General features: G+C 40.4%; 2 protein-coding genes and 1 non-coding gene across 5 annotated transcripts; 2 read left to right on the top strand and 1 right to left on the bottom strand.

Annotated features, from left to right (window-relative positions):
* The first annotated feature begins 1,090 nt into the window (after positions 1-1,090).
* Positions 1,091-14,969, top strand: dpysl5a (dihydropyrimidinase like 5a). Of its 2 annotated transcripts, none has more exons than XM_039785340.1 (13): positions 1,091-1,243; positions 3,692-3,962; positions 6,339-6,497; positions 7,136-7,315; positions 7,459-7,527; positions 7,703-7,747; positions 7,857-7,932; positions 10,278-10,434; positions 10,544-10,685; positions 10,912-11,054; positions 11,189-11,396; positions 12,246-12,414; positions 13,277-14,969. In XM_039785340.1, the coding sequence occupies exons 2-13, from the start codon at positions 3,702-3,704 to the stop codon at positions 13,360-13,362; spliced, it is 1,695 nt and encodes a 564-aa protein (XP_039641274.1). In that variant the 5' UTR covers positions 1,091-1,243; positions 3,692-3,701; the 3' UTR covers positions 13,363-14,969. The 2 variants fall into 2 exon arrangements, with proteins under 2 accessions (XP_039641274.1, XP_039641273.1); XM_039785339.1 differs by lacking the exon at positions 1,091-1,243 and adding an exon at positions 3,370-3,515.
* Positions 11,911-11,982, bottom strand: trnaw-cca. Its single transcript has one exon. It is a non-coding gene; the product is annotated as a tRNA-Trp (tRNA).
* A 1,075-nt stretch (positions 14,970-16,044) lies between the features above and the next one.
* Positions 16,045-23,064, top strand: mapre3a (microtubule-associated protein, RP/EB family, member 3a). Of its 2 annotated transcripts, none has more exons than XM_039786940.1 (7): positions 16,045-16,176; positions 17,973-18,100; positions 18,197-18,342; positions 18,491-18,647; positions 20,050-20,192; positions 20,485-20,637; positions 21,609-23,064. In XM_039786940.1, the coding sequence occupies exons 2-7, from the start codon at positions 17,980-17,982 to the stop codon at positions 21,675-21,677; spliced, it is 789 nt and encodes a 262-aa protein (XP_039642874.1). In that variant the 5' UTR covers positions 16,045-16,176; positions 17,973-17,979; the 3' UTR covers positions 21,678-23,064. The 2 variants fall into 2 exon arrangements, with proteins under 2 accessions (XP_039642874.1, XP_039642873.1); XM_039786939.1 differs by having other exon boundaries at positions 18,491-18,683.
* The last annotated feature ends 2,194 nt before the right edge of the window (positions 23,065-25,258 follow it).

The following is a 25,258-nucleotide window of genomic DNA, read 5'->3' as shown; positions in this document are numbered from 1 at the left end:
TATTGTAGAGCCTCACTCTGCTGTTATCTTTATGTCACCCCCTTATTAGAGTACAGTCTATGGTCACCCCTTTCTTCTGATAGTGGTACAGCCTCTCACAGTGGATACGCCTTACGCCCAAAGTAATTGGTTGCTAAGGTGACCAAGCCTTCACTCGGCGCTGCTGATTGGAGCGTCGCACCGTCTCACGGCCGATGCTGCAACCTGCATCAAATGAACCACACAAAGATAGAATGGTACCGGAAGACAAGCGATTAGCCTACAAAATAAAAGCAGAAAAAAATTTGTCCAAAGCGAGTCCCAGTACGTACTTGTAGTCAAACACTTGTAAGACTACACCTATATGTTGATTAGTGTTGCCAATTTAATGCTCTCATTCTTTAACAAAAAATAAAGAAGACAGGTAAGCCACTGTAATATTTGTTTTAGACAATATGCAATTCAAACTAAATGATTTAGATGAATTTCTTGTAATTGCATTACATTTCCATACATTTTAACAGAGTGCTACAAATACATATACTTGTAGGAGTCTACTCGGTCACCTAATGACAAATTTGAATAATTGTCTTTAGTTTTCAGAGGTATTTCTTAATGGATTAATGTTAAATATTGAACTCATTAATTATTTGTTTATTATTATTGCTAACAGTATATCTTAAGAATCTTATAATGTATGATTTCAGTATTATGTAAGAATATACAGTATGAGGCAGTAGCAAAACGTTTTCCCAATCCCGGTGCATGATGGGGGGGGTATTTGCATATGGTGCTGGTAGTAAAAGCTGTAAAAATTACATATGGGTGGGGGGGGGGAATTAATGTTTATTCATGCAGATTGCTTCTTGAATGCTTTTCAGTCAAAGTCTGGTTGAAGACCTCTGAATTGCCATTCACATTAAAAGAGAGTGAATAAATAATAATAAAAAAATAAAAATAAACTTTTAATCTGATTATCATGCACGTTTTGTCACAGTAATGCTTTGCAAAGGTAACAATCTGGGTTTTATTTCGAAAGCAAAACCGGATGTCTTACTTGTATCTCCTTCGCTGACTTGACGTTAATGATGCTGCGGTCTGCTGGTCCCGGACCGGCCAGGAAGGCATCCATCTGGTGTGTATCTCCCTGGGAAGTGCCATCCGCGGACTGTGTTGCATTCTGTTCCTGTAAGAAAGGAAGCAGAGAGCCGAGTGGAGCAGCAGCAGCAGCAGCAGCAGCAGCAGCAGCAGGCCCATAGAGGAGGTATGTGCTCCACACCAGCATTATTCGGACTAGTTGGCTGCAAAGGGTATATCGTCTCTCCTCCTGGAGCCTGGGGACTGTTTTTTTTCCCCATGCCCCCCTGGCTTACACGTCTTGGTGTCTGCCCTGTCTGCTTTCCTGCCACCCTCCCAGAATCTACACACACCCTGAAGTACAACTACACTTAGACCTGTGTTATTATAGTGTGAAGTCACTTTGCGCCGTTGTCTTCATTGTGGAGGAGGGAGAGGAGGGTCTGGTGCGGACTGGGTGTTTGTGAAGGCGGTTTCTAGCTCGCTAATGAACGCTGTGCAGCCGATCATGCCGGATGGAGACCGGTTTCTTTGTGTCAAGTCGCACAAGTGGAAGTGTCATCATTCCACTGCGATCACACTTTTGCAGTAAAATTACATTATTTGCCTAGATAATTATTCCGTCTGATACTATTTGACATATACAGCGATTGCGTTTGATTTGTAGCAGGGATTTAATAGATTTAATGGACAAATCAAATAAATATAGGCATTTGAGCAAGTACCAGGGCCTATAGTTTTATAATTATAGCCTACTATAAAGTGAACATTTATACTATAGTTGCATTTAATCTGTAATCGATTTATGTCTTTATACAGGTAACATGAGCTCACCTGTTTATTATTGACATATTGGCATCAACTTACAGTATAGGCCCTGTAAAATAATAACTTTACTATAGCCTGTAGCTGCTTCTAGGCTTTGGGGAACACAGGAAATAATGCATGAGTGCTTCACCTTCTAAATGTTAGCCTGGTAGAATGAATGCCTATCCTAACCCATCCACCCCATTATCACATCAGATCTGTATATGTGAAGGAGTCCATGCCATGCAGTAAAGTTGCCGCACCCTCATACGCATCTTGCACGCACGCACGCAAGCACGCAGGATGGATGGACACACACACACACACACACACACACACACACACACACACACACACACACACACACACACACACACACACACACACACACACACACACATACACACACACACATACACACACACACTTATTATTACAGTGGTGTAAAAGGAAAGGGAGGAGGCAGATCTTGGAGATTGTGTCTTTGTTATTGATGAATAGATTATCACTGGCAATGATCACACCCAGTTTATTGTAACTAATATGAAGGAAATTAATTTTGCATGATTTTTCCTGTAATTTTTTTGTGTTGTTTGGAATAGAGTATAGAGTAGAGCAACCCTTGTGGTTGTGACAGAGTTGTTGCCAGAATTGTAGAAATACTAAGATCATGAGACCCCAACGCACCTTTACTAAATTTGGACTTGGATATACATATATATATATTCCGCAAATGCAAATGTAATTTAGCAACATAAAGGTGTAAGTGCTGTTTCAACTCTCCACGCTACCAGGAAGAAAATTCTGGATGATGAATCCATTATTCCTTTCCTTTTGTGGTCCAAAAGACATCCAATTTAAATCTACTGAGTCAAAAAATACTGGAATCAGTCTATAACATACCCACCATGTGAACGTTTTTCATTGTAAAATGTAAACCAAGTTGATAAAAAACCCAATTCCCAGAAACAATATTAAGGACATGTGGTAGCTACAGCGGTGGTTGTGACCTCTTAGTACAAAGCCAAATCTACCTGTGACCCCCCAATCACAGGTTCTTCAATTCAGACAGTGATTTTTACCTTTAACATTCTTTCATTAGAAGTAGATGCTGAAAAGGTAACAGTAGTATTTTGCAAGAAAAGAGGAGAGAAAAGTCCCAAACAATAAACCAAATGCTGTGTAGTAGAAATCGTCTGACGACCCCTTAGATTCACCTTGTGATCCCTTTTGGGGGTACTGATCCCCAGGTTGGGAAGCACTGGGGTAGAGTAGAGCTATTTGGCATGGATGTAGCGGAAGTGAACGCACCTCAACCTTCGTAGCTCATATTTTTCAGCCACTATGATTCTTTCTGTATAGCTTCTCAGTGAGTGAACATCATTGTAAGTAGCTTTATGCTGCTTTAGTTCTTTCAAAAGAATGGCTTTATTGACCCTTGTCTGCCTTATTGTGATCCACAACTGGACTCAGCTTCTTTCTATTCACCAGTGCATCAGTGTCCACTGGGACGTCAGGTCACAGGCGGTGACTGACACAGCCTACTCAGTCTTGTAGCTGATGTAAGTCACAGCCTGACGGACTGGTCACAGGACAGCATCACTGATTATTGTCTCTGCTAGTCTTACTACACTGTCTCAGCTCAGGATGAGGTACTGTAAAAAGTTCTCTTTCTCAAGTTTCTTTGTAGAAACACTTGCTGTCGCTGTAACTTCTCTTTTGCTTTTTGTGGTTTAGTGGTTTTAGATTTAGTCACAGTTTTAGCAGCTGTTCACAACACAGGATTAAAACCCATCTTTTTTTTTTTTTTCCTTTCTCTTCCTTACAGAGCCATAGCCATGTCTTCCAGCTCAGCAATGGTGCGGATCCTGATAAAGGGCGGCAAGGTGGTGAACGACGACTGCACCCAGGAGGCCGACGTCTACATCGAGAATGGCATCATCCAGCAGGTGGGGAAGGAGCTGATGATCCCAGGTGGAGCCAAAGTGATCGACGCCTCGGGAAAACTAGTCCTCCCCGGGGGTATTGACACCAGCGTCCACCTGGAGGAGAGCTTCATGAACGCCACCACGGCAGATGACTTCTACAGCGGCACTAAGGTAACGCCGTGCTGGAAATGGCTAAAAAAGAAAAAAAAAAAACAGAAGCGAGAAGGGCTTAGATTGGAAGTAGGACAACTGGCATTGTCCTAATTGTACAGTAGAACAGAGCAAAAGCAACACTTAATGTCACAGCATGTTTTACAGTCAAAGCATGAAATAAGAACCGTGTTTCTGCAGATTTAGATTCTGAAACTCGGTTTTCTAGTTCGAAGTTTTTTTGGCTAAATTTAACTCGACTCTCTTGGATATCCCTCTAATTTTGATAATGCTTGTGATCACAAATGTGTTGTTTTCTTTTCTTAGACAGAGATCGATGAAAGCTTTCCACTGATGCTAATTTTAGCCGAGATGTCAGAGATGCTTCTTTAGTTTGTTTTTGATGAGATGAGGCAGCTTTCTTAATATTTTGGCATCAAAGACAGACACAACCACTCTTGCTGTCAAAGTAAAAATTATATAATTAGAACATAATGTCAACACTAAAACTGCAATAGTAAAATAATATTAAATATAAAGCATTAAGATGGAATGCAAACAGCATGTTAAGTTATTTAAACTAGGCAGATGATGGTGACGGTTTGAACACTAAGAAAGCTGTATTGCTTGGCGGTATGGTCAGTTTTATAGTAGTTACATACTTACAGGCATCAATCTTGGAGGTAGAGCCCCAACCATTAGTTAATTAATCAGTGAGTGTATGGACAGAAAGTTAATCATAGAAGAAGTTAATGATACAGTATATTGATAATGGATCAGTTGTTCAAGTCATTTTTAAGCAAACATAGTAAGACATTCTCTGGTGTCAGCTTCTCAAATGTGAAGATTTTCTGGCTTTCCTACTCTTCTATGAATGTAAACTAAATATCTTTGAGTTTTGGACTGTTGGTTGGACAAAAGACATTTGAAGACGTCACCTTGGACTCAGATCTGTAGGTTGTTGAATGCTCCTCAGAGAGCCAGATGTCACACATTAGAAGTAGTAATCATAAACCAGATGAACAGCAGACAGAAGCAGGATAATCACTTAAAAACATGCACAGAAAATAGTAAAGAAGCATTTAAATACAATATAACAACAAGCTGCAAGCTAAAACAACATGTATAAACCAGATGTGACTTCTGATAGACATTATACAGACAAAATGATTAAACAGTTAGTCAAGAAAATAATCAGCAGATTTAAAGATTTTAAACTGCAGTACTATGCATTTTTTTTCTGGAAGTGTCACAAGGTTGCAGATTTTCACCAACATTACACAAAGATGATTTGGCACTTGCACACTGCTGTTGGCGAGGCTGCCAGAAAGTGAAGAATGAGATCATCATGGCTGCTTATAAAGACTGGGATAGCCTACTCTGCTTCAGGGCACCATGATGACTCATCAGTCTGGAGCGCTTTGAGATGATGGAGTATGAGAGATGACGGAGGCTGGCTTTTAGCTGTTTTAGAAACTGGACAGACAGACAGATCGCGGCTGCCGGTGACAGACACTGGTCTCCACTGTTCTCTCCTCATTCCTTTCTCCTCGCCCCTCCCTGCCTGCTCCGCTGCCGCCGTGCTCCAAAAACGTCCAGAGACAAATGCATATCAGTATCTGTTTCCATGGATACCGGGGGGCTGCTGCAAAGACTGCTGCAAAGCCTTTTCACTCACGCCATTGTGCTTGGAGACAATGGTTCTCAGACCCACGCCCCCCCCCTGGTCCTCCCTCCCACTACACCGATCCACTCTAGGGTCACTCAGCTGACAGATGCTCAGTGACGCATGCACTTATACACAAAACACACTCTGTCTTCACTGGTTGGGGTTATTAGGATTTCTAAAAAAAATGAAAAAAAAAAACCCCATCTAAATCTGTTTATGGAGGATAATAAGTCAGAAGTGCTGATGCCGTGAAGAAATTATACAGTTATTGCTTTGAGGGCCTCTCGGTTATACTGTGAGGGGCAGTCAATTGTGTGCTTTAACAACTGAAGGAGTTATATTGTCCTCAGCAGTCAACTGCAAATAACCATAACAATATGCATTAATGGCAATTGAGGCTTCTACTTTTATTCTTAGAGCAGGAGCTGCGTTGATCAGTAGATTACAGTCCCTTCAGTATTTATGGGTTTAACAAATCAATATCTTTTGCTTCAACGTCTCTTAATGCCTCGCTTTAATGATCATTTCGTTTAATTTAAGGTCCGCTCATTTCAGTTAAACTAAGTTCATTTTAGTCTTTAATGGTAATTGATTAAAAAAAAAACACAATTGACACACTAAAAGAAGTGTAAACAATACAGATAGTAAACGATACAACACAATAATAATCGCAGAAGTACCTCCTACAATGGAAGTGACTTGAGAGCGGTTGTTTGCATTTCTTCTAGGCTGCTCTAGCTGGCGGTACAACCATGGTGATCGCACACATTCTGCCAGAGAAGAATGAGTCTTTGCTGGAAGCCTACGAGACGTGCCGCAGCTCGGCGGACTCCAAAGCCTGCTGTGACTACGCTCTGCACGTGGGAGTTACTTGGTGGGGACCCAAGGTACTCACAACACTGTTCCTCCCTCCCCACATGATCTTTTTCTTTCCAGAAGAATTTGTTATTATGGCAAAAAAACAACATTTAGTCTTAAACTGTTAGCTATAAGCAGCCTGTAATGTTTCTTACCTCTGTTGTCTGTTAGTGACTTCCTACAATTCCCAGGGTGCTTTTCGACAGCCTCCAGAGACTAGACTCTTATATGTTTCTTCTAGCTCCTTATGTGTAGGCGAAGACATGGAGATGAGTGAGAACAATACCTAAACCAGAGTGTTTTTTATGCCAGGACAAAGCAAACGTTTTGTCATACTTGCTACGGTGTTGCATTCTGGTTAATTGAGGCTGGTAGAGACCCTGATGATGAATTTCTGACAGTATCATTTTTAAACACTGGTTCAAAATGGTGACATAAGAAAGAAGCTCTTGCGGTTTGGTTAAAAAAAAAAAAAAAAAGAAGATGTTTGCAATAAATATTTTAGTCTCTACTTATCCACAAGAATAAACTGAATATACCACCAAATGACAACAAGGACACAAAGTAAAAGTCCACAAATGGCTGAGAACTGGATTCTTCTCTGTACAAGAAAACTTGGTTCAGGCTGAGAGATGCTAGAGCTCATTTACACTTTCCCTTCCTGCAGGTGCGAGCTGAGATGGAGAAGCTGGTGAGGGAGCACGGAGTGAATTCCTTTCAGATGTTCATGGCCTATAAGGACATGTTCATGCTGAGGGACAGCGAGCTCTTCCAGGCTCTGCAGCACTGTAAGGACATCGGAGCTATAGCACGAGTCCATGCTGAAAATGGGGAACTGGTGGCAGAGGTGAGGGGGAATCATTTCAATACCTTCTCATTGTGTCCATTAGCTCCATTGTAGTATAAACACATTAAATGAACATAAATGCTTGTGTTAATGTACCTATTTGTTGTTTACATTATTCATGACTTCCTCTTGCCTCTTCCCAGGGTGCAAAAGAAGCATTGGACCTGGGCATTAGTGGCCCAGAGGGGATTGAAATCAGCAGGCCTGAGGAGGTATTATAGTCAGGATTATCCCAGTTTCCCCTCAATTACTGTCACTCAAGCTAAAGTAAACTTTTATTAAATTCAGACTCTTGTCAAGAGTATTTATATTATTACGGTAATTAAATGACCCCAGACTCTACCTTTGTATCTCCCCATGATTCCTCACAGTCTTGTTTCTTTACAGTTGGAAGCAGAGGCGACTCACAGGGCAATCACCATCGCCAACAGGGTGAGTGAGATCTCTCCCGCACAAAAAGAGAAATGCATATTGGTGAAAAGAAAAGATCAGTTTTATATATATAGAACATACTGTACTTTTTTTTGTTTTTTTCCGTTAGGCCCACTGCCCGATCTATCTCGTCAATGTGTCCAGTATGCCTGCAGGAGATGTAGTGGCTACAGCCAAGATGCAGGGTAAGGGTTCATTTCTGATACAATTAGCATTATCATGTTTTGAATTTTTCCAAAGCGAGCACTGGGACTACATTTTGAAAATATTTACTTTCATGAAACTACTGGAGATTTTAATTTTAATTTCCTAAATTATACAAACTGAATTAAATATACTCACCGGGAGAGATTTATGATAGAAACTCTGATATGGTTCTTTTTAACCCATGATAACTAAATGAACTGGGAGCCAGTACTCTTGCTGTGGGGAGTGTGGAGCAGCACTGGTGGAGCACAATCAGTATTTTGGAATTGCTAAATTAAGCAGCCTTTTGGGGAGTATATTTTTTACTATCAATATTGAATTTCTCTCTCTGTATTTTGGTGATATGTCTAAAGGTTTGTGTAAAGGTTAAATCTATCTCCTAGCGAACTGCAAGTAAAACCACTGTCACCTAGAGCTGGGCAATATATCGATATTATATCGATATCGTGATAGGAGACTAGCTATCGTCTTAGATTTTGGATATCGTAATATTGTAATATGGCATTATTGAGGTCTTTTACTGGTTTTAAAGGCTAAATTACGTCATTTTCTGAACTTACCAGACTTTTGTAACTGTTCTATTATTTGCCTTTACCCACTTAATCATTATATCCACATTACTGATGATTATTTATCAAACATCTCATTGTGTAAATATTTTGTGAAAGCACCAATAGTCAACCATACAATATCGTTGCGGTATCGATATCGAGGTATTTGGTCAAAAATATTGTGATAATTGATTTTCTCCATATCGCCCAGCCCTACTGTCACCATATGCTAGCTTTGGAGAAACCTCCTTAGGCTGGCTACACACTGGCTGCGTGGCGTGAGCGTGTCAGCTGCGTGGCGTGTCCGTTTTTATTTTGGCTCCCATGTTAACCGGTTAGAGCTTACACACTGCCTGCGTGACACGCACGTCTCAGGCGCAGCTCGAGCCGAAAACGTGTGCCTGTTAGAAATAGGACCGACGCGACACGCAAGCGTGTTGGAAGCGTTTCTAGGAAAAATAGAATAGGAAAAGATGTTTATATGTCATTCAGACACAAATACATATTAATAAATGACATGTTGATGTTTGAAAGTCTCTAGGTTTTGATATAAATGCAGATAAAAATGTCATTCAAAAAATAAATAAATAAAAATATATATATATACACACACACACCTGTAAATACAGAACGAGATATTCTGTAGCCTATTTTGCTGCTGACGTTGTCTTTGCTGTAATCAAATCAGTATATATTTATGTTTAACATGGTATTTCATTTTATCAATGGGAAACATCCAGGTGTACAGACAAGACTAGCAGCAGCAGCGCCGCGTCAGACACGTTTCTGGTGTGTAAAGACAGAAAAATCCACGCAGCTGACACGCAACAGAAACGCCACGCTCACGCCACGCAACCAGTGTGTAGCCGGCCTTAGCATGGACCTTTTCATAGACACCATCAACTACTGTGGAAGAAAAGTTCCCTCAGGTCCAATTCAGTGGCTGGTTAAGAGGAGTTTCGCACAGTGGAGACAGAAGTTCACAAGAAGCTGTAGAATTCCCTCTGACCAGAAGCAGTTTCTGGCCAGGGTTTTTATATAAGGTTACAGGAAACAACAGAATAAACAAAACGCTAAGAAGACATTCAACTCACAAGTCTGTCTGGGTAGATTTGCATAGACTCAGTACTGTCTGCTTCAACTAATCAAAAGTGCTTTGATTAGTTAATCAGAGCACTTCTGAATCTTTGTTGGAGCCGACCTGGCCTCTACCAAAAGGTCTCAGTAATCATAAATGCTTCCTCTTAACACTAAGCTCGAGAAAAGGCAGATAGACGTGATTAAATTCAGGATACCTTAAAGGTTGTTGATTAGGTAAAATAGTTTCAGTCGAAATATCATACAGAACAGTCGCAATTTCATCAGTGAACAGATAAGAGAATATTAGGATAAGATTAGACCAAAACTCTTATTCCTTTTCTTCTACACTACTCACTGACACTGAGTATTTGCCCTCCCACACACTTATGTTTTTTACATCCCTCCCAGCTGTCCTTTAGTTCTCCTATTTGTGTTCAATACTAAAAGGACAATGGTGCCTAATGAACTCCTATCCCATCAACTTTCATACTGGTCCTCTTAAAAAGTCAACTTTTGAAATAGTAATAAATATTTTTTTTAAAGTCACAGTTTGTTTAAGAGGGAAACAAGTCATAGTTTACCTGCTTAATCTTTTAATGTCTTGCTTGCTTAGTCTCTGCCGCTTTTCTTACAACACTATTCTCACTATCATTGGATCCAGTGGGCATTTATATTGTACTGTGTAACCATAGGTAAGGTGGTCCACGGTGAAACAACCACAGCCCACGCTGTGCTCAACGGTATGCAGTACTATCACCAGGACTGGGCCCATGCTGCTGCCCATGTTACCGTGCCTCCTCTCCGCCTGGACCCCAATACTCCCAGTTTCCTCATGAGCCTGCTGGGAAAGTGAGGAAAACACTATGAAATCTCACATGTAATGTAATGTAAGGGTTTCCGGTTTCTTCCACCGCTGCAGTAGTAAATGTGACTTCCATCTTTCTCTGTTTGGCTGCAGTGACACTCTGAATGTTGTGGCGTCCGACCACCGTCCATTCACCATCAAACAGAGAGCCATGGGCAAGGATGATTTCACAAAGATCCCCCACGGGCTTCCTGGTATTCAGGATCGCATGAGCGTCATCTGGGAGAAAGGAGTGGTATGCGTAGCTCTTTTGTTCCTGTCTGGCTGCCATAAGACTTACACAGATAGGACGTCTGTTTTGTGTTGGTGGTCATCGATTCAAACTTTAAAAACAACATAAAACACAGAGAGTAAAAGGCACAAAAAAACATCTGCTTTTGGTGCAACAGTTGTGTGTGATTTTAAGTTCATTCTTAAGGTTACAAACGTATTTTGAGGCATGCCTTTGTTATCGTTCACAGATTGGGGGAAAGATGGATGAGAATCGCTTTGTTGCAGTCACGAGCTCAAACGCGGCCAAGATCTACAACCTCTACCCGAGGAAAGGAAGGATCATCCCAGGAGCAGATGCTGATGTGGTGGTTTGGGACCCCGAGGGATCCAAGTATGAAACTCAATCCATCCATTCATCGACCACCTCGCCTCGCTGCAGCTTTTATCTTGAATCCCTCAAGCCGATTAGCTGTTTGTCTGATTTAACTGGGTCATCTTTTTTTTCTTTTCCATCTCTGTCTGCAGGACCATTTCTGTGGATAACCAGGTCCAGGGAGGAGATGTAAACCTGTATGAAGGTCTCCGCTGTCATGGTGTACCCCTGGTCACCATCAGCCGTGGCCGTCTGGTCTATGAAAATGGCATGTTCACGTGTGCTGAGGGCTCTGGGAAGTTTTGCCCCCTGAGGACCTTCCCAGATTACCTCTACAAGAAGATGGTTCAGAGGGAAAAGGTACCAGACAGAGCTTTCTTTCCTTCTTCCTTCCTTCACTCCTTCCTTATTTCTTTTTTTCCTTTTTCCCTTTCTTTGCTTTCTTTCTTTCCTTATTACCTTCTTGTGATTCCTTCTTAAGTGTCCCTCTTTAGTTTCCTTGTTTCATTCTCTTGTTTCCTTCCTTTTATTCCCTTCTTTTGTTTCCTTGGTTCCTTCATTGTTTTTTTTTTCCATTCCTTTCTTACTTCGTTCCCCCTCTCTTTCCTTCCTTCTATTCTTATTTCCTTCTTTTGATTCCTTCTCAATCGTCAGTAGAATAATTTCACTTTGATGAGCCTGATCTGCGAAAGATCAGGAAAAAATTACGCAATGAACACTAAAGGAAATAAGGACGCACGTCGGTCCACATGTGCTAGACAAGCAAAGTGGGTGCTTCTTTCGTACGGCATTTGCACATTCTTGATCCTATTCTCATGAAGTGGTCGAACACGTGCTGTTCTTTTTTTAACTTGCAACAGCAAACAAATTTTTTTGACCCTGACGTGATTTGAACACGCAACCTTCTGATCTGGAGTCAGACGCGCTACCGTTGCGCCACAGAGTCAGTCCTAAGTAGTGGGAATAATATTAGCCTAAAGTAACAGTATCTCTATTTGAGAAGGCTATTCTGGTCTCACCCGTGCAGTTACTAATTCTATTCCTACTGCTACTTCACTAGTTTACTCCAAGAAATAGTGTTCTTCTAACGTTTACAAGTTGTTATACCACTATTTCAAAAAGTATATATTTTTTTTTTTTGCGTTCAAGTGTTCATTTATTTGTATGTGTAATATATATGTGTATGTGTGTTGACATGTGACCTACCAGTGCCAGGCTGTGAAAGCTGTTGAGCGGGAGCCCTACACAGGGGATGTGGTTCCGGTGCTCAACTCAGGAAAGAGGGACTTTGGGGTTTCAGATCTGGACACTCCGACACGTCCCTGCACCCGGCACGGGGGCGTGAGGGACCTCCAAGAGTCCAGCTTCAGCCTGTCTGGTGAGAATCAACAGATCTATTCAGATATTAGTGAACATTTCTATTTTTCTTTCATATGATAATGAGTGTACGTGGATGTATGTTTTAGGCTATATTCTTTTATACACTGGAGTATATTTGGTACATTGAGAGATGCTGTATTTTGTCACTGATTTCCAAACCTTTAAAAAATATACTACTTGACCTGATGAGGGAGCTATAATTAAAGAAATTTGGAGGGACAGTGTTTTTTTTTTATAGCACTTTTCAAAAGAAAGTTACAAATTGCTTTGCCAAACCAAGGTATATAGAAGGCTTACGCATCCTTTATTTCAGTTATATTCTTCACATTTGTGTATATATATTTTCAGACCTAGAAGTTGCCTAATACACTTTTAAAAAAAAAAAAATTTTATAATTAGAAAGATTTGCATGCAACAAAGGTCTGTGGTCAGACTCAAAACTATTTATGTTCAGTATCCTAACCCCTAGGCCACCAGGGCAGCCCCCTAGCAAACATTTAGGCATATGAGGAATAGTTGCTGTACAATATGTTAGTGCCTGGGAATTCATTTTGTCTTGGAAGTTGACAGTTTTCTGTGTTTGAGTATAACCATTATTCAGGCAACAGAAGGCCAGATTCGGTGCCATAAATGTATACTTTACACTCAAATACTTGCCATTAATCATAAATGGTTGGAGCAGCATTTTAAATGGAATAAGAAGAATTGATCTTTCAAAGTATACTGCGTTGCTTAAATCCACCTAGACCTTAACATAAGCTGTTTAGAGAACCCTAGAAAATATGATTGAGCTGCAAGTAGTAGTTCCTTGTGTTTCACTGCTGACCCTATGCACATGATCACATTCCCTGCTGCTCCAGGTGCCCAGATCGATGACAAGATCCCAAAGAGATCCTCGGCCAGGATCCTCGCTCCTCCTGGAGGGAGATCCAGCGGGATCTGGTAACCAATCAGACGGCCATCACGTGAAGCGGAAGAATGACACCGGAGGGAAACATATGGCCAAGCAAGATGACTTGTTTTTCTTTCTGGAAGTTTAGAATATGTGTGGGCTAATGGAGTCTAGTTTTTATTTTGAACTCAGCACAGTTACATAGGACTGTAAAACGTTAAACTGTATGACATTTGCCGTAATAAAATTGGAATATGGATCAAGGAAAACAATTGCTAAGTGGTTATAGCTGTCAGATTTCTGCCATATGTTAACCAAGCAGCAAAAAAAAGATGAGTTGCCAATAATTACTTTGGCTGTTGGATCATGTTAGGGGAAATATCTTACTAATAGTTTTAGCGATATCAAGGTGAGTCATGGTTTTTATGATGCGATTGTGTTACCTCACTGTAAAATACGATTTTGCACTTGTATCATGTACTATTTAGATGCCTTTTTACATGATTTAATGTCACAAATATCACAAATGTCTTTTTACTGCGAGCCATGGTGAATGAAATGTAACAGATTATTACAAGGGTGTCGGCATGACGTGACTATGTCAGTTATGAAAAATGTAGTTGACCAATTGATGAAAAATATCATAATGCAAGCTAACCTTTTATATGCGTTTGTTTATTTATTTTTTTATATTGCATTATTTGTGCTATCTTCCGTCGATGCTACTGTGTTAGAATTATTTCCTAAGTAAAAATGAGGACTTTGTTCAGTAGTTCATCATTGTCAGATTAGCATTTCAGATCATGTTTACAGCCTTATAGCAGAATAAACTTCTGTTCCACCCCCACCAAATGTGAATGAACCTATGCTGTGTGTACTGTGCATGGTAGCATAGTTAGAACTACTGTAATAAGCACTAATGTTGCTCATGTTACGCAGCATTCTTTGTGATCGTATCCATTTTCCACAGAGAGCAAAAAGTCTCACCCAAACTGCCTTTTTCTCACCTGAGACACACACACCGCCGGCACGGATCACAACACTTTGATCGCTGTCGTTTCTTTTAGAGTCTGCACTATTTACTGGTCTGAAAGGGAACATTCCTCTGACTGACACTTCCGATGTAACACAGCACTGTGAAGCATATAGAGAAGGAGAAGTGATCCTCCTCAGCATTCACAGAGTTGAAGTTTAACAGCAGATATGTTAGTCCATTAATGCCATTTCTTCGGGGGATCAAACGCCTTCACACTGTACGCCACTGAAAGCTCAGCATCATAACTGGAAGGCATGCTTGTTTAGCAGCTACAGAAAAGCACTGACACTACTACTGTATTTCTATTGTTTGTTTTTAGTTTGAGTTGTTCTTGTGAATAATTGTCTTAGTAATTGATTTTGTTGTGTTTTTGTTGAAACTGCAGTGTAAGCAGGGGTGCACACAAGATACAGTAAAAGTCCTACATCATTGTTTGTTTGGGTTTTTTTGGGGGACAGATTTCACTTTCAGAAGCTCCAGTGAATCTTGCTGTGTCTTCCCGCTCCCACACGTACACTGGTGCTGAACAATGTGACGTCACATTGAATTCCTTTTATCTCTTATTTCTTCTTGCAGCTCTTTATCACATGATTTGAGTGCAAATAAACCACAATGAAATCTCCAACTGAATCCTGTGTTTTTTGCTGACCCCTGGTAAAGAGTATTACTCAAATACTGCACTTTAATTTAAAACTTCAATTTTAATGCTACTTTGTACTTCTATTTCACTACATTTCAGAGAGAAATATTGTACTTTTTACTCCACTACATCTATTTGACAGCTATAACCCATTGCTTTAAAACCTGTGGTTTCCAATCATTTTTGGCTTTTGACCTCTGACAAAAAAGCAGTGTCTCTTTTGGGTCCTACTTCCTCCGATGTAAGTTGTATGTAAATAACTTTGTAAGGGCCACAGAGTTAAATCTATTAGATATATTGCCAAAAAAAGAAAATATGAAAAAAGATCTACACAACTTTGTGTAGCAGACAGTACCCTCTTTTTCCTTTTTCCCATTTAATCATCTCACACTCACAATCTTGTAACCCTTAGGAGGGGGGCCCCGGACTAGGCTATCGATATATCACTCACAGGAGACTTTGTTTTGCAGAACAAGCATTTTTACTTTAATACTTTAAGTCCATTTTGCTAATAATACTTCTGTTAACTATCCCCCAATTCTCATTTCAGCTTGTCCAATATGAAGATTTCATGCTTTCCTCTGTTTTATATAATTATAAAATGAATATCGTTGGCTTTTGGACAATTGGTTGGACAAAACAAGACATTAGAAAACATCTGTTTAGGCTTTAAGAAACGGTGATGGATGGATGGATTTTCACAATTTTGTAACACTTTACATCAAACTATTAATGACTTGATTAATAAAGTAAATAATCAATAATGAATAGTTAGTTTCAGCCCTAACTGTTGTATTAGCACTTTTACTGAATTAAAGGATCTGAATACTTCTTCCACCACTGTTGCTGACATTTATTTATTTATTTATTTTATCCAGCAGCAGATAAAACATTAACATAAGGCATTTTTGTGTTGCCTGTCCTCAGTAAAACCTCAGTGACCAGCAGGCCTTAAATCCAACCAGACACATCATGTGTCTCTTAGCTGTAACAGGCCAAAGTCCTATTTATAATAAACCTTTAACAGCATGGAGTCAGGCGCATGCGCGTTGGAGCTGGATTGTTGCAGCCCCAGACAGGGCGGCCCGTTACCAGGCACTGCACCGCGTAGGGTCTGACAACGACTACGGCAACGGGCATTGACATAAGGAATACAGCCAGCGTGATAACAACACAGGCACTCCTGAATACAGTGAGTATCAACGCGCGAAAGAATCCTTTGACCCACTCTCGCATTCTTGTTTCTTTTTTTTGTGCGTGGTGTTTGCGGGGGAGCGCGTGTTTTATTCCCATGCAGAGAGGAGTATATATTCCCCGTGCACTGTCAGTCCTGAGCTATTCGGGGAGGCCTGTAGAGGGGGCCGCTAGGAGAGCAGCACCAGCGTTGCGGGGTTTTTTTTAACCGAAAGGCACCCAGCAAACTGGCACATTTATTGTTCTCAGCTCGGGCTTGAAATGTCAGACCCCCGCCCATTTGTTTTTGTTAGACTTCGGGGTTTTGCACCCACGATTTTGCTGCAGTCAGTTACGGAGCTTTCTAGAAGGCCCTAGCAGGTTTTTAGAGAACAGACTTTCGTGCGATAGGCTATACAATAATCCATATTAAATAGAAATGACACCTACTTCAAGGTATGCGCTCGTAAATGTGAGCATGGTTTTGTCCTATAAACGCTTTTATTGTTGGTTATATGGTTGTAGTTTATATTATCATGTAATTGTAAGCTAGCCCCATGGGAGACTGCAGCACGCTGCTGAAGGTGCAATAACAATATTATTAGTGTTGTCTCCAGAAATCACTGCTTACACTGCCGGTATTAAGCGTGATGCCGTTGTTTTTGAGTGTGGAATTTGGTGACATACTGTAATTTCTCTTTCAGGCTGTCACCTGCAGAGACCAGTGTGACCTTATGCACATCATTGTACAGTTTATGACTTGCTAGTTTTAATGTGCATTTTTACTGCAGGGTATGTCAAGGTGTCACAGGCCCATTCTGACACGACACCACTGGAAGGTATTAGCAGGCGAGCAAAGTGAGCACAGAGAAGGCTGGAGCTGCCAGATGTATAAAGCTGCTCACAAACATCAGGGTATTTCTGTTTAATCTAGGGAGGATTATGCTCACAACACATCTGTAGATTAAAACTGAAACTAAAGATGATTCTCAGCGACTGTGTTTACAGTTAAAAATCAAGTGTATTTCCCATAGGGCCAATATCACCAGTGTCAGAGGGTTTAACTGGCCCACAACTGCCACAACTAGCCCTCAACACCTTGGGACATTAGGAAAGTAAATTTCCTTATGTCCCCCCCCCCTCCCACTGAACAGTTTATACAGATTACAGTCGGGTCTAATACTACAGTAGAACATCCTACATCAGAAATCCAGGACAAATACATTAAAATAAGTCCAGTGAAGTAGGTCCATGAATAAGTCTAGAGCTGAAACAATTAATTTAATCAGCAACTATTCTGATAATCGATGAATTATTTAGGTCATTTGGAGAAGTAAAAATACCAAGCATCACTTTTATTGGCTTCTCTGTGTGAGGATCTGCTGTTTTTCTGTCTTACATGATAGTACATCGAGAAACAATTCTATGAAGACATTTAGGAAACTTTACGGAATTGTAACAGACATTTTTCAGTATTTTCTGACATTTTATAGACAAAAATGATTAATGAAGAAAGTAATCGGCAGAATAATCAATAACGAAAATAATCCGCAGTTGCAACCTAAATACGTATATCAGTTCTGCATCCTTCGAAGTCCAAGATGCCTGGTAGGTTGAGTAAAGGTAAGGGGAGGATCAGATGTGGTGTGGACGTGGTGGGCAGCGTGGTTCAGTAAAGGGTGGGGTATCTTGGAAGATCTGTAGAGGCCAATCAAAGACAGATGAAATACTCAGTTTTATTAACTAACTTTCAGCCGAACAAAAAAACATTCCACCTGACTGACCATTTCTCTCTTCTTATGTGGTTTGTTTCAGGTAGGGGATGGCAGTTAATGTGTACGCCACATCTGTGTCCATTGACAACCTCAGCCGACATGACATGCTGGCATGGGTCAACGATTCTCTGCACCTCACCTACACCAAGATCGAACAGCTCTGTTCAGGTAGGACTAAAGTTCCAATCAAATACTGCTGAAAAAAATAAAATAAAATCACAACAAGACGACAAAAACTAATCTTTGTGTCTTTGTGTTTTACAGGAGCGGCATATTGCCAGTTCATGGACATGTTGTTCCCAGGTTGTATCCTTCTGAAGAAGGTCAAATTTCAAGCCAAGCTGGAACATGAATCTATACACAACTTCAAAGTGCTTCAGGCAGCTTTTAAAAGGATGAGTGTTGACAAAGTCAGAATGCTTTTATCATATTATCATGTATTCCACTATATTTTGAATCATATTTAAGATAAGTTGTTGTTTTCACATATAACAGCAGCATAACATGCATGTTATGTCGCATGAAGCTATTCAAGCATTCCCTGTTTTCATCCTCCAGATAATTCCTGTGGAAAAGCTTGTAAAAGGGAAGTTCCAGGACAACTTTGAATTTGTGCAGTGGTTCAAGAAGTTCTTTGACGCCAACTACGACGGGAAGGAGTATGACCCTTTACTATCCAGACAGGGGCAGGACGTGGCCCCTGCCCCCAATCCAGGTGATCACTTTATCCACAAACCAAAGAGAACCCCAGGTAAACCAAACAGTTTTGGCTTTGCTGCACGGTCTTGCTGAGCTTTGGATGGCTCAAAAAGCGCTCCCTGCAAGCAAGTGGTGTGAGCAGCACGATTCACAGACTGACCGCTGTCTCCTTAGATCCATCTCACTGCCCAGCATTCACGAGCAACATGACACCGTGTAGTAGGGTTGGGCATCGTTTGGATTTGAACAATTCTGATTCCAATTCTGATTCTTCTTTTCGATTCCGGTTCTTATCGATTCTCGATTCAGATTCTTGGAGGGGTGGAGTTGAAACGGGTCACATGCCTATTTTCACAAATAAGCGGAACGTTTTATTTGGATTCAGTGGTGGGTTGCAGTTTTACAGGGCTTTTTCAACGTAAAATAAAGCCACACAAAAAGCGCCAGGCCGATTCGAAAACCCAAACTTGAGCATGTTAAATTGGGAAGCGATGATCGGATTTGAAACTTAATCCTCTAAACGATTCCAATAAAGAAACAATTCTACTGGAATCGTTTCTCGATGCCCAATCCTACCGTGTAGGTATGGCAGAGTCACTGGTGGGATTGTAGTAATCACCACAGTGATTGGTGGGACGCAGCATTTAGTGGGGATGAAAATCCACAACATGCAACCGCCAATTGTAACTCGCCTTCCCAATTCTAATTGATCACGATCAGTGATGCCAGAAGACCCACAAAAATATCCTATCCAAAATGTCCTGCATCAAGCAGCTGATGCAACTCAATCTCTGATAAAACTGATAAACGCAAATGCAAGTTTGTCTCATTTTACTAACAAGAGTAACATCGGCCTGACCAGCCTTGCTATGTCTCTGTGAAAGCTTTTTGCTTGAAAATAATGGCAAATAATCCAATTTGATTTGTAGTGTGTCACAGGCCTGCTTTGTGGCTTTGTCACTGGGAAGAAGCAGTGTGGTTGTAAACGGGCAGAATGACCATTTATTTTCTAAACTTTGATAATGCGTGTTGCCATGTTTTGACTTTGAGTTTAACACCTCTCCTGAAGCACTTATAGAGGTTTGGCAGGACGCAGGGTTTTATCCTGTTTTATCCATTTTGTCTCAAATAAATGTGACATTTCAACCATTTTAAATGATTTAATATGATTACATTTATAATTTGGCTTTTTAAAATCTGGCTATCCAAATTTTATATCAGTTCAGTTGTAAAACAATTTGAAATCATTTCACAAAAATGGCGTATCAAAGGCACAACATGATGCTATAAGCTGATAACATCAGCTCTCTATAATGTGCTATATCCATCGCCACAACTGCTACAAAGCCAACATCAATGCAGTCACTTCATTTTTAATTCAAATGATAAACATCTCTAAACATCTCTGACCACTCCAGGACCACAGAGGACATCTCCAACAGTTCCCAAAAACATGCCAACACCACAGCGCGTCCAACACAACACTCCAGCTCTGAGGAAGAATCAATCTTTGTCTAGAAACGGGGGCAGTGATGCTGAGATCATGGAGCTAAATCAACAGGTAGACAACAGTACTCTTAAATCATGTCATCGATCTACCCTATCTATATACCCCTTCTCAGTCTCATGTCTGTGTCTACTTAAATCAATTGATTTATTGCATTAATGGCAATAACTTTTTTCACAGAAGACATTTTGAGCTCTTACAGTAGGAAAAGCACAGGTGTAAATATTAGTAACACCTGTGCTTTTCATTAATGACACAGTGTCTGCTATGAAAAGAAAAGCGCCAAAATAGTGCCACTTAAACAGGTTTATTTTTTATTTGCTGCTATTTTTCTTTCCTTTCTAAGTGTATGGAGTTGAAGTTGACTGTAGACGGACTAGAGAAGGAGAGAGACTTCTACTTCAGCAAACTACGAGACATTGAGCTGATCTGCCAGGAACACGAGAGTGAAAACAACCCCATCCTCAGCAGGATAATCGACATTCTTTACGCAACAGAGGTATCTATCCTTTATCAGCAACAAATCCAGGCTGCACTGCACCATTTCCATCTGCATGCTCTTTACTCAGTGAGTTACTATAGAGAGCCAGAGGGAAACCTTCAGAGTTCTATTCCAGAAATAAGTACACCTCACATAACACCCTATTGACATTTGTAATAAAGTAAACATAACCATAGTCAACAGTATGTCATGTGGCTCACTCCATATATTCAATTAATATTGGTCATTTAAAAAAACCTAATAGCGTTTATGCTAATACCGATAATCTAATACTGTTATTTAATCAATATTTTTGTTTTTAGACACCTTAAAACACTAACGAATGAACAAACAAACGGACGGACTGACTGACTGACTGACTGACTGACTAAGTTCAGACATGTCTGTAATAACAGCAGGACCATGGATGTATTAGTAAGAGAACAGGGCCCATTCAATCCAATGAAAGTTGATCAATGGCCGCATGCAAATGGCTTCACAGCCCAGCTCCGTTCCTTGGGGGCGTGAGCTGGACAGAAAGGACCGAACAGTAGAAAAGTTTTAGACTGCAGAGATTATATTAGAAAAAATTACTTAGAACAGAGTGTTGGTGGGTATCATAGATATGGAAAAAACCAAGTTATGATGACAGAAGTACGCAGGTACATTTTTATGTCAACTCTACTTTTTTTAAATATGCAAACAATGTTGTTTTAAAGGTTTCCACTTTAAACAGAGAGGGCTGTTATTGGATGACAATTGTCCTAAGTATATGGACAGTAACAGTAAGTAAACTCCGGGAACAAGTTTATTTTTTCAGAAAGACAGAGTATAATGAGTTACAAAAGCTAGAAATTGGGCTCTCTATGTAGAGGCCATTGTTTATCTGTTTGTATGTCGTCTTTGATCAGGACTTTTTTTTTTTATAGTAACAGAAAAGAAAAGAAAGCAGAAAACCTGAATGATAACTTTTTCTCCCTGTTTCTCAGGATGGCTTTGCACCTCCGGAGGATGAGGACCTCGATGAACAAGCTCACCTGGACCAGGATGAATACTGAGCCCTTCATTTCCCTCCCCCCTAACATCCCCATCTTCCCTTTCCTTTTCTTTTTGCCCTCATTTGTTTTCTAGTCTCTCTGCACGCTCTCTTTAAATACTCACCATTATCCTTACTCCGTCTTTCTTTTCTTTCTCATATGTATATCTGTTCTTAACCTCCCCCTCCTCCACCCTCTGGCCATCTACACAGTATACACAACTACTCTGCATCGACATCTGCTGCTCCTCCCTGCCTCCACTTACACAGTAACAATAGCAGTAATGTATGGCATATTCCAGTTATTTCAGCATGAGTAACACAGAAAATCGAGCCGAGCTTGGCAAGGAGGTTGTTATGGCAAACAGTGAATTTTAAGTCTGTAAATATTGCCGACCTTGTGATTTCTGAGAGAACAATGTCTTTGCTCATTATGGAGTTATTTATTTGCCTTTGGTGCGCTGTGATACTTATTAGAGCACAGAACAACACTGCTCCAATGTGCCACCAGGACACTCCCAGGGCCACTAAAACTGTAACAAAAGTGACTTTTTAATAACAATTAAACTTAACTTAACTTATTTATTTAACTTATATTTAATTTAGATGAACTTTCTGTAGCAAAATTGGTGCAAAACCTGCTGTACATGAATTGAAAGCTGAGGCCAATGTGTGTTATGTGTTGTTCAGTTATGGTTTGTGCTTGAGTCAGCATCAAGCCTTTAGTTTCTGTTATGGTGTGTTCATGGCATGTAGAAACGCTGAAGGAAATCCTTTGGTGTAATGACTCAAGGCGTATGATCAGTGCTCTGCAATTATGTATTATTGATCAGCAACATATCTGAGCATGAGAATGTTACACATTGACTGTGAATGAGTGCTATTTTGTATATGTATTTTGTGTGGAGATTTTGTCTGATGTCGCACGATCCTGGTTAATTACCGTTGTATCTTTTAGGCAAACATGCAGAAGCCTATGAGTTTGAAATTTTGAGGTGGAAAGCCACCTGCAGACTGGCAACATGGTTATAGATTGTAGCAGTGCTAATGTTTTAATTTAAAATATAAGGGAGCCTGACACTGGAATAATACAGAAGATTTTTACATGTCAGGTTTTGTCATGTTTATCCTGCTAATCATACTGTGTACACTTTTCATTTGCTGTTAAGGGTTGCCTAGGGTAAATGAGTTAAAGTTTGGAAGAAAGTCAGTATTAAAAAATCTGTGACCAGTTGACTGGTCATCATAAGCATCCAGTTAAACCAAGGAAGTCTCCTTGTCCCTTCCCAGCTTTTTTTATTTGCAAACTGGCTGTCCTCTGCTCTGAAAACTTGCATTCATTGACCATGTAAACATCTACAGAACACTCATCTTTTGAGTTTTGAATAAATAAAAAGTTGTGAAATGAATGGTGCTGGTTTATTTTGAGTGAGAATGGATTTGTATTGCGAGCCCTACAAGTAAAGGGTTAACGTTGATTACATGTGGTCCACAGTAAGCCTGTGTAAATCTATGACAAACACGTTAACATTGGTGAGAGATTGTGAGCCTGGCACCTCTTTTGGTGTGCAAGTCAGAGTTTTAATGTGCATGTTAACACTGCGAAGTAGAGGGTTCACGTCACATATTTTCATTATTTAAGTTCGATACAGTCAGATGAGGAGTAAGGGAGTCAATCTTTTCGCCCCCTCGGGAAAATATAGAATAATGAAATAACAGATATATTTTTCCCTGTAACAATATTCAAGTGATATCCCTGTCAGTTATGGACGATTTCGAGTTAAATGTTCATCGAATCATCCGCCGTGAGCTGGATTCGGAAATGCGATCTGCCGGACGCGATATTAAGAATCCCACTATGGCCACGACAAGACCCGCCCTTCAATAGCATTTATTGGCCAAGCGTCCATGAGAATGCAAGGTAACGTAACCCCATTTGTTCAGGTCCTATCCCCTGACCAATCGGCTATTCTAACCTTAACCCCTCGAGGTGAAATACCTAACCCAACCAATCCAGTTGCTTCGTAGGGCGGGTCTTGGCGTGGCCATAGTGGGGTTCGTAATTTCCTAATTTCGCCTGCCGGACAAGGTAAGCGTTCTAAATTTAAATCCCCACGCTTTGACGCTCCCTAGCGATCAGAAATCCCATAGTTATTTAACGTAATTGTATTGATTAATACTTATTTTGTGTTTATTAAGAAGAACATTGCTTTATTGGCTCATGTGGGCTTACTTTGGGCTTACTTTAGCGACGTTGACAGGATACATGAAAGCTCAAATGGTAGAGCGCTCGCTTAGCATGCGAGAGGTAGCGGGATCGATGCCCGCATCCTCCAGAACATTTTTTTTTTATCCCTTGCTCGACAACTGACTTATAATTTAACATTACACTTTCAAACCCTTGTCGTTTCGCCGGGGTAACAATGAAGGGGTACCTTGAGAAAACTATTCTTCTGCGTTAACGACCTAACGTTACTTTTTATCCAGTAGAAACTAGTCATTTGTCATGCTAGCTCGTTCAAAGTTTGTAGTTCTGACCAATGTTACTGACAAGGAAAACATTGTTTATTAAGGAGAATCTTAAAATGTCTACGGTGCATCACTGAGTTTAAATACAAAAATATCAAGCGTATCAATCAGTACTATAACGTCTTGCTACTGTTGTCAAAAGCTTAACTCCTTTTGCATTGTTTTTTTACCATTGACATATATAAAAGGTTTTTACCTGCGGTCAATGGACCTTTTTCATGGCAGACATTTTGACTTGTCATAGTAGGAAAAGCACAGCTCAAACTGATAACCTTAACGATGGCTCAATTCCATCAAGTGTCCCAGTAAGCTATTTCAGTGAGTCAGCATGGACAATACCAGGGCCTACCCTAAGTGGAATGCAACCATCATTAATGGTTTTGAATACACCTGTGCTTTCCCTACTATGACATGTCAACATGTCTGCCGTGAAAAAGGTCTATACTCCAACGGGAGTGTCACCGTCCTTGAAAATTGATAGTGCATAATATGTGGTTGAGCTGGTTAAATATGAGAATTAACCAGTAGTCTGTTGGTTCTATTGCAGACCAGCAGATGGCAGCACAGCAGCATACATTATGTGTATTGGGGGCTGCTATGAGAGGGCCAGTGAAAGTTACACGGTTCCAGAGACTAGGAAGTCATTCGAAAGCTGCGCTTTGAGGAAGGTCTGTTAATGCGAGACTATTCGAACGTAAAATAGCACAAATCCCCAAAAGACATTTATATTAAGCAATATTTGATTAATCGCTGATTTCACGCACAGTTTAATTTTTGAAATAATTGCTAGAGCCCACGTTATTTTTCAAAGTTTGGCATCTTACCTGTAGCTTCATTGCCTTCCAATTTCTGCCAAATGAATCGCCTGGCAACCGCAGAAGGAAACTGAAAATGTTATCCCGCCGCCGCACTTTTTTACCCAAGCTAGCGGTGTTTCCAGTGATAGCGTTTTACCATGCTAAACCTAAACATGTATTTCCAGAGAATAAACTAAACTGTAAACCAGTGAAACTAACTTTACCTTGCGTCCTGTTCTTAATATTATGTAGCAGGTCAGCTTTACATGATGAGTTC

The sequence above is a fragment of the Perca fluviatilis genome, chromosome 20 (genome assembly GCF_010015445.1).
Source record: "Perca fluviatilis chromosome 20, GENO_Pfluv_1.0, whole genome shotgun sequence".
In the NCBI taxonomy this organism is placed as follows: domain Eukaryota; kingdom Metazoa; phylum Chordata; class Actinopteri; order Perciformes; family Percidae; genus Perca; species Perca fluviatilis.
This window is presented reverse-complemented; position numbering and strand designations above follow the sequence as displayed.

What these genes read in the sequence shown, in the direction of transcription:
- dpysl5a (XM_039785339.1), top strand. An exon ending in ATGGGGAACTGGTGGCAGAG is followed by an intron (nt 7,316 to 7,458) that starts GTGAGGGGGAAT and finishes GCCTCTTCCCAG; the next exon opens with GGTGCAAAAGAAGCATTGGA. An exon ending in CAATCACCATCGCCAACAGG is followed by an intron (nt 7,748 to 7,856) that starts GTGAGTGAGATC and finishes TTTTTCCGTTAG; the next exon opens with GCCCACTGCCCGATCTATCT.
- mapre3a (XM_039786939.1), top strand. Translation starts at nt 17,980, where the DNA reads ATGGCAGTTAATGTGTACGCCACATCTGTGTCCATTGACAACCTCAGC. An exon ending in CAAACCAAAGAGAACCCCAG is followed by an intron (nt 18,684 to 20,049) that starts GTAAACCAAACA and finishes TGACCACTCCAG; the next exon opens with GACCACAGAGGACATCTCCA. An exon ending in ACATTCTTTACGCAACAGAG is followed by an intron (nt 20,638 to 21,608) that starts GTATCTATCCTT and finishes CCTGTTTCTCAG; the next exon opens with GATGGCTTTGCACCTCCGGA.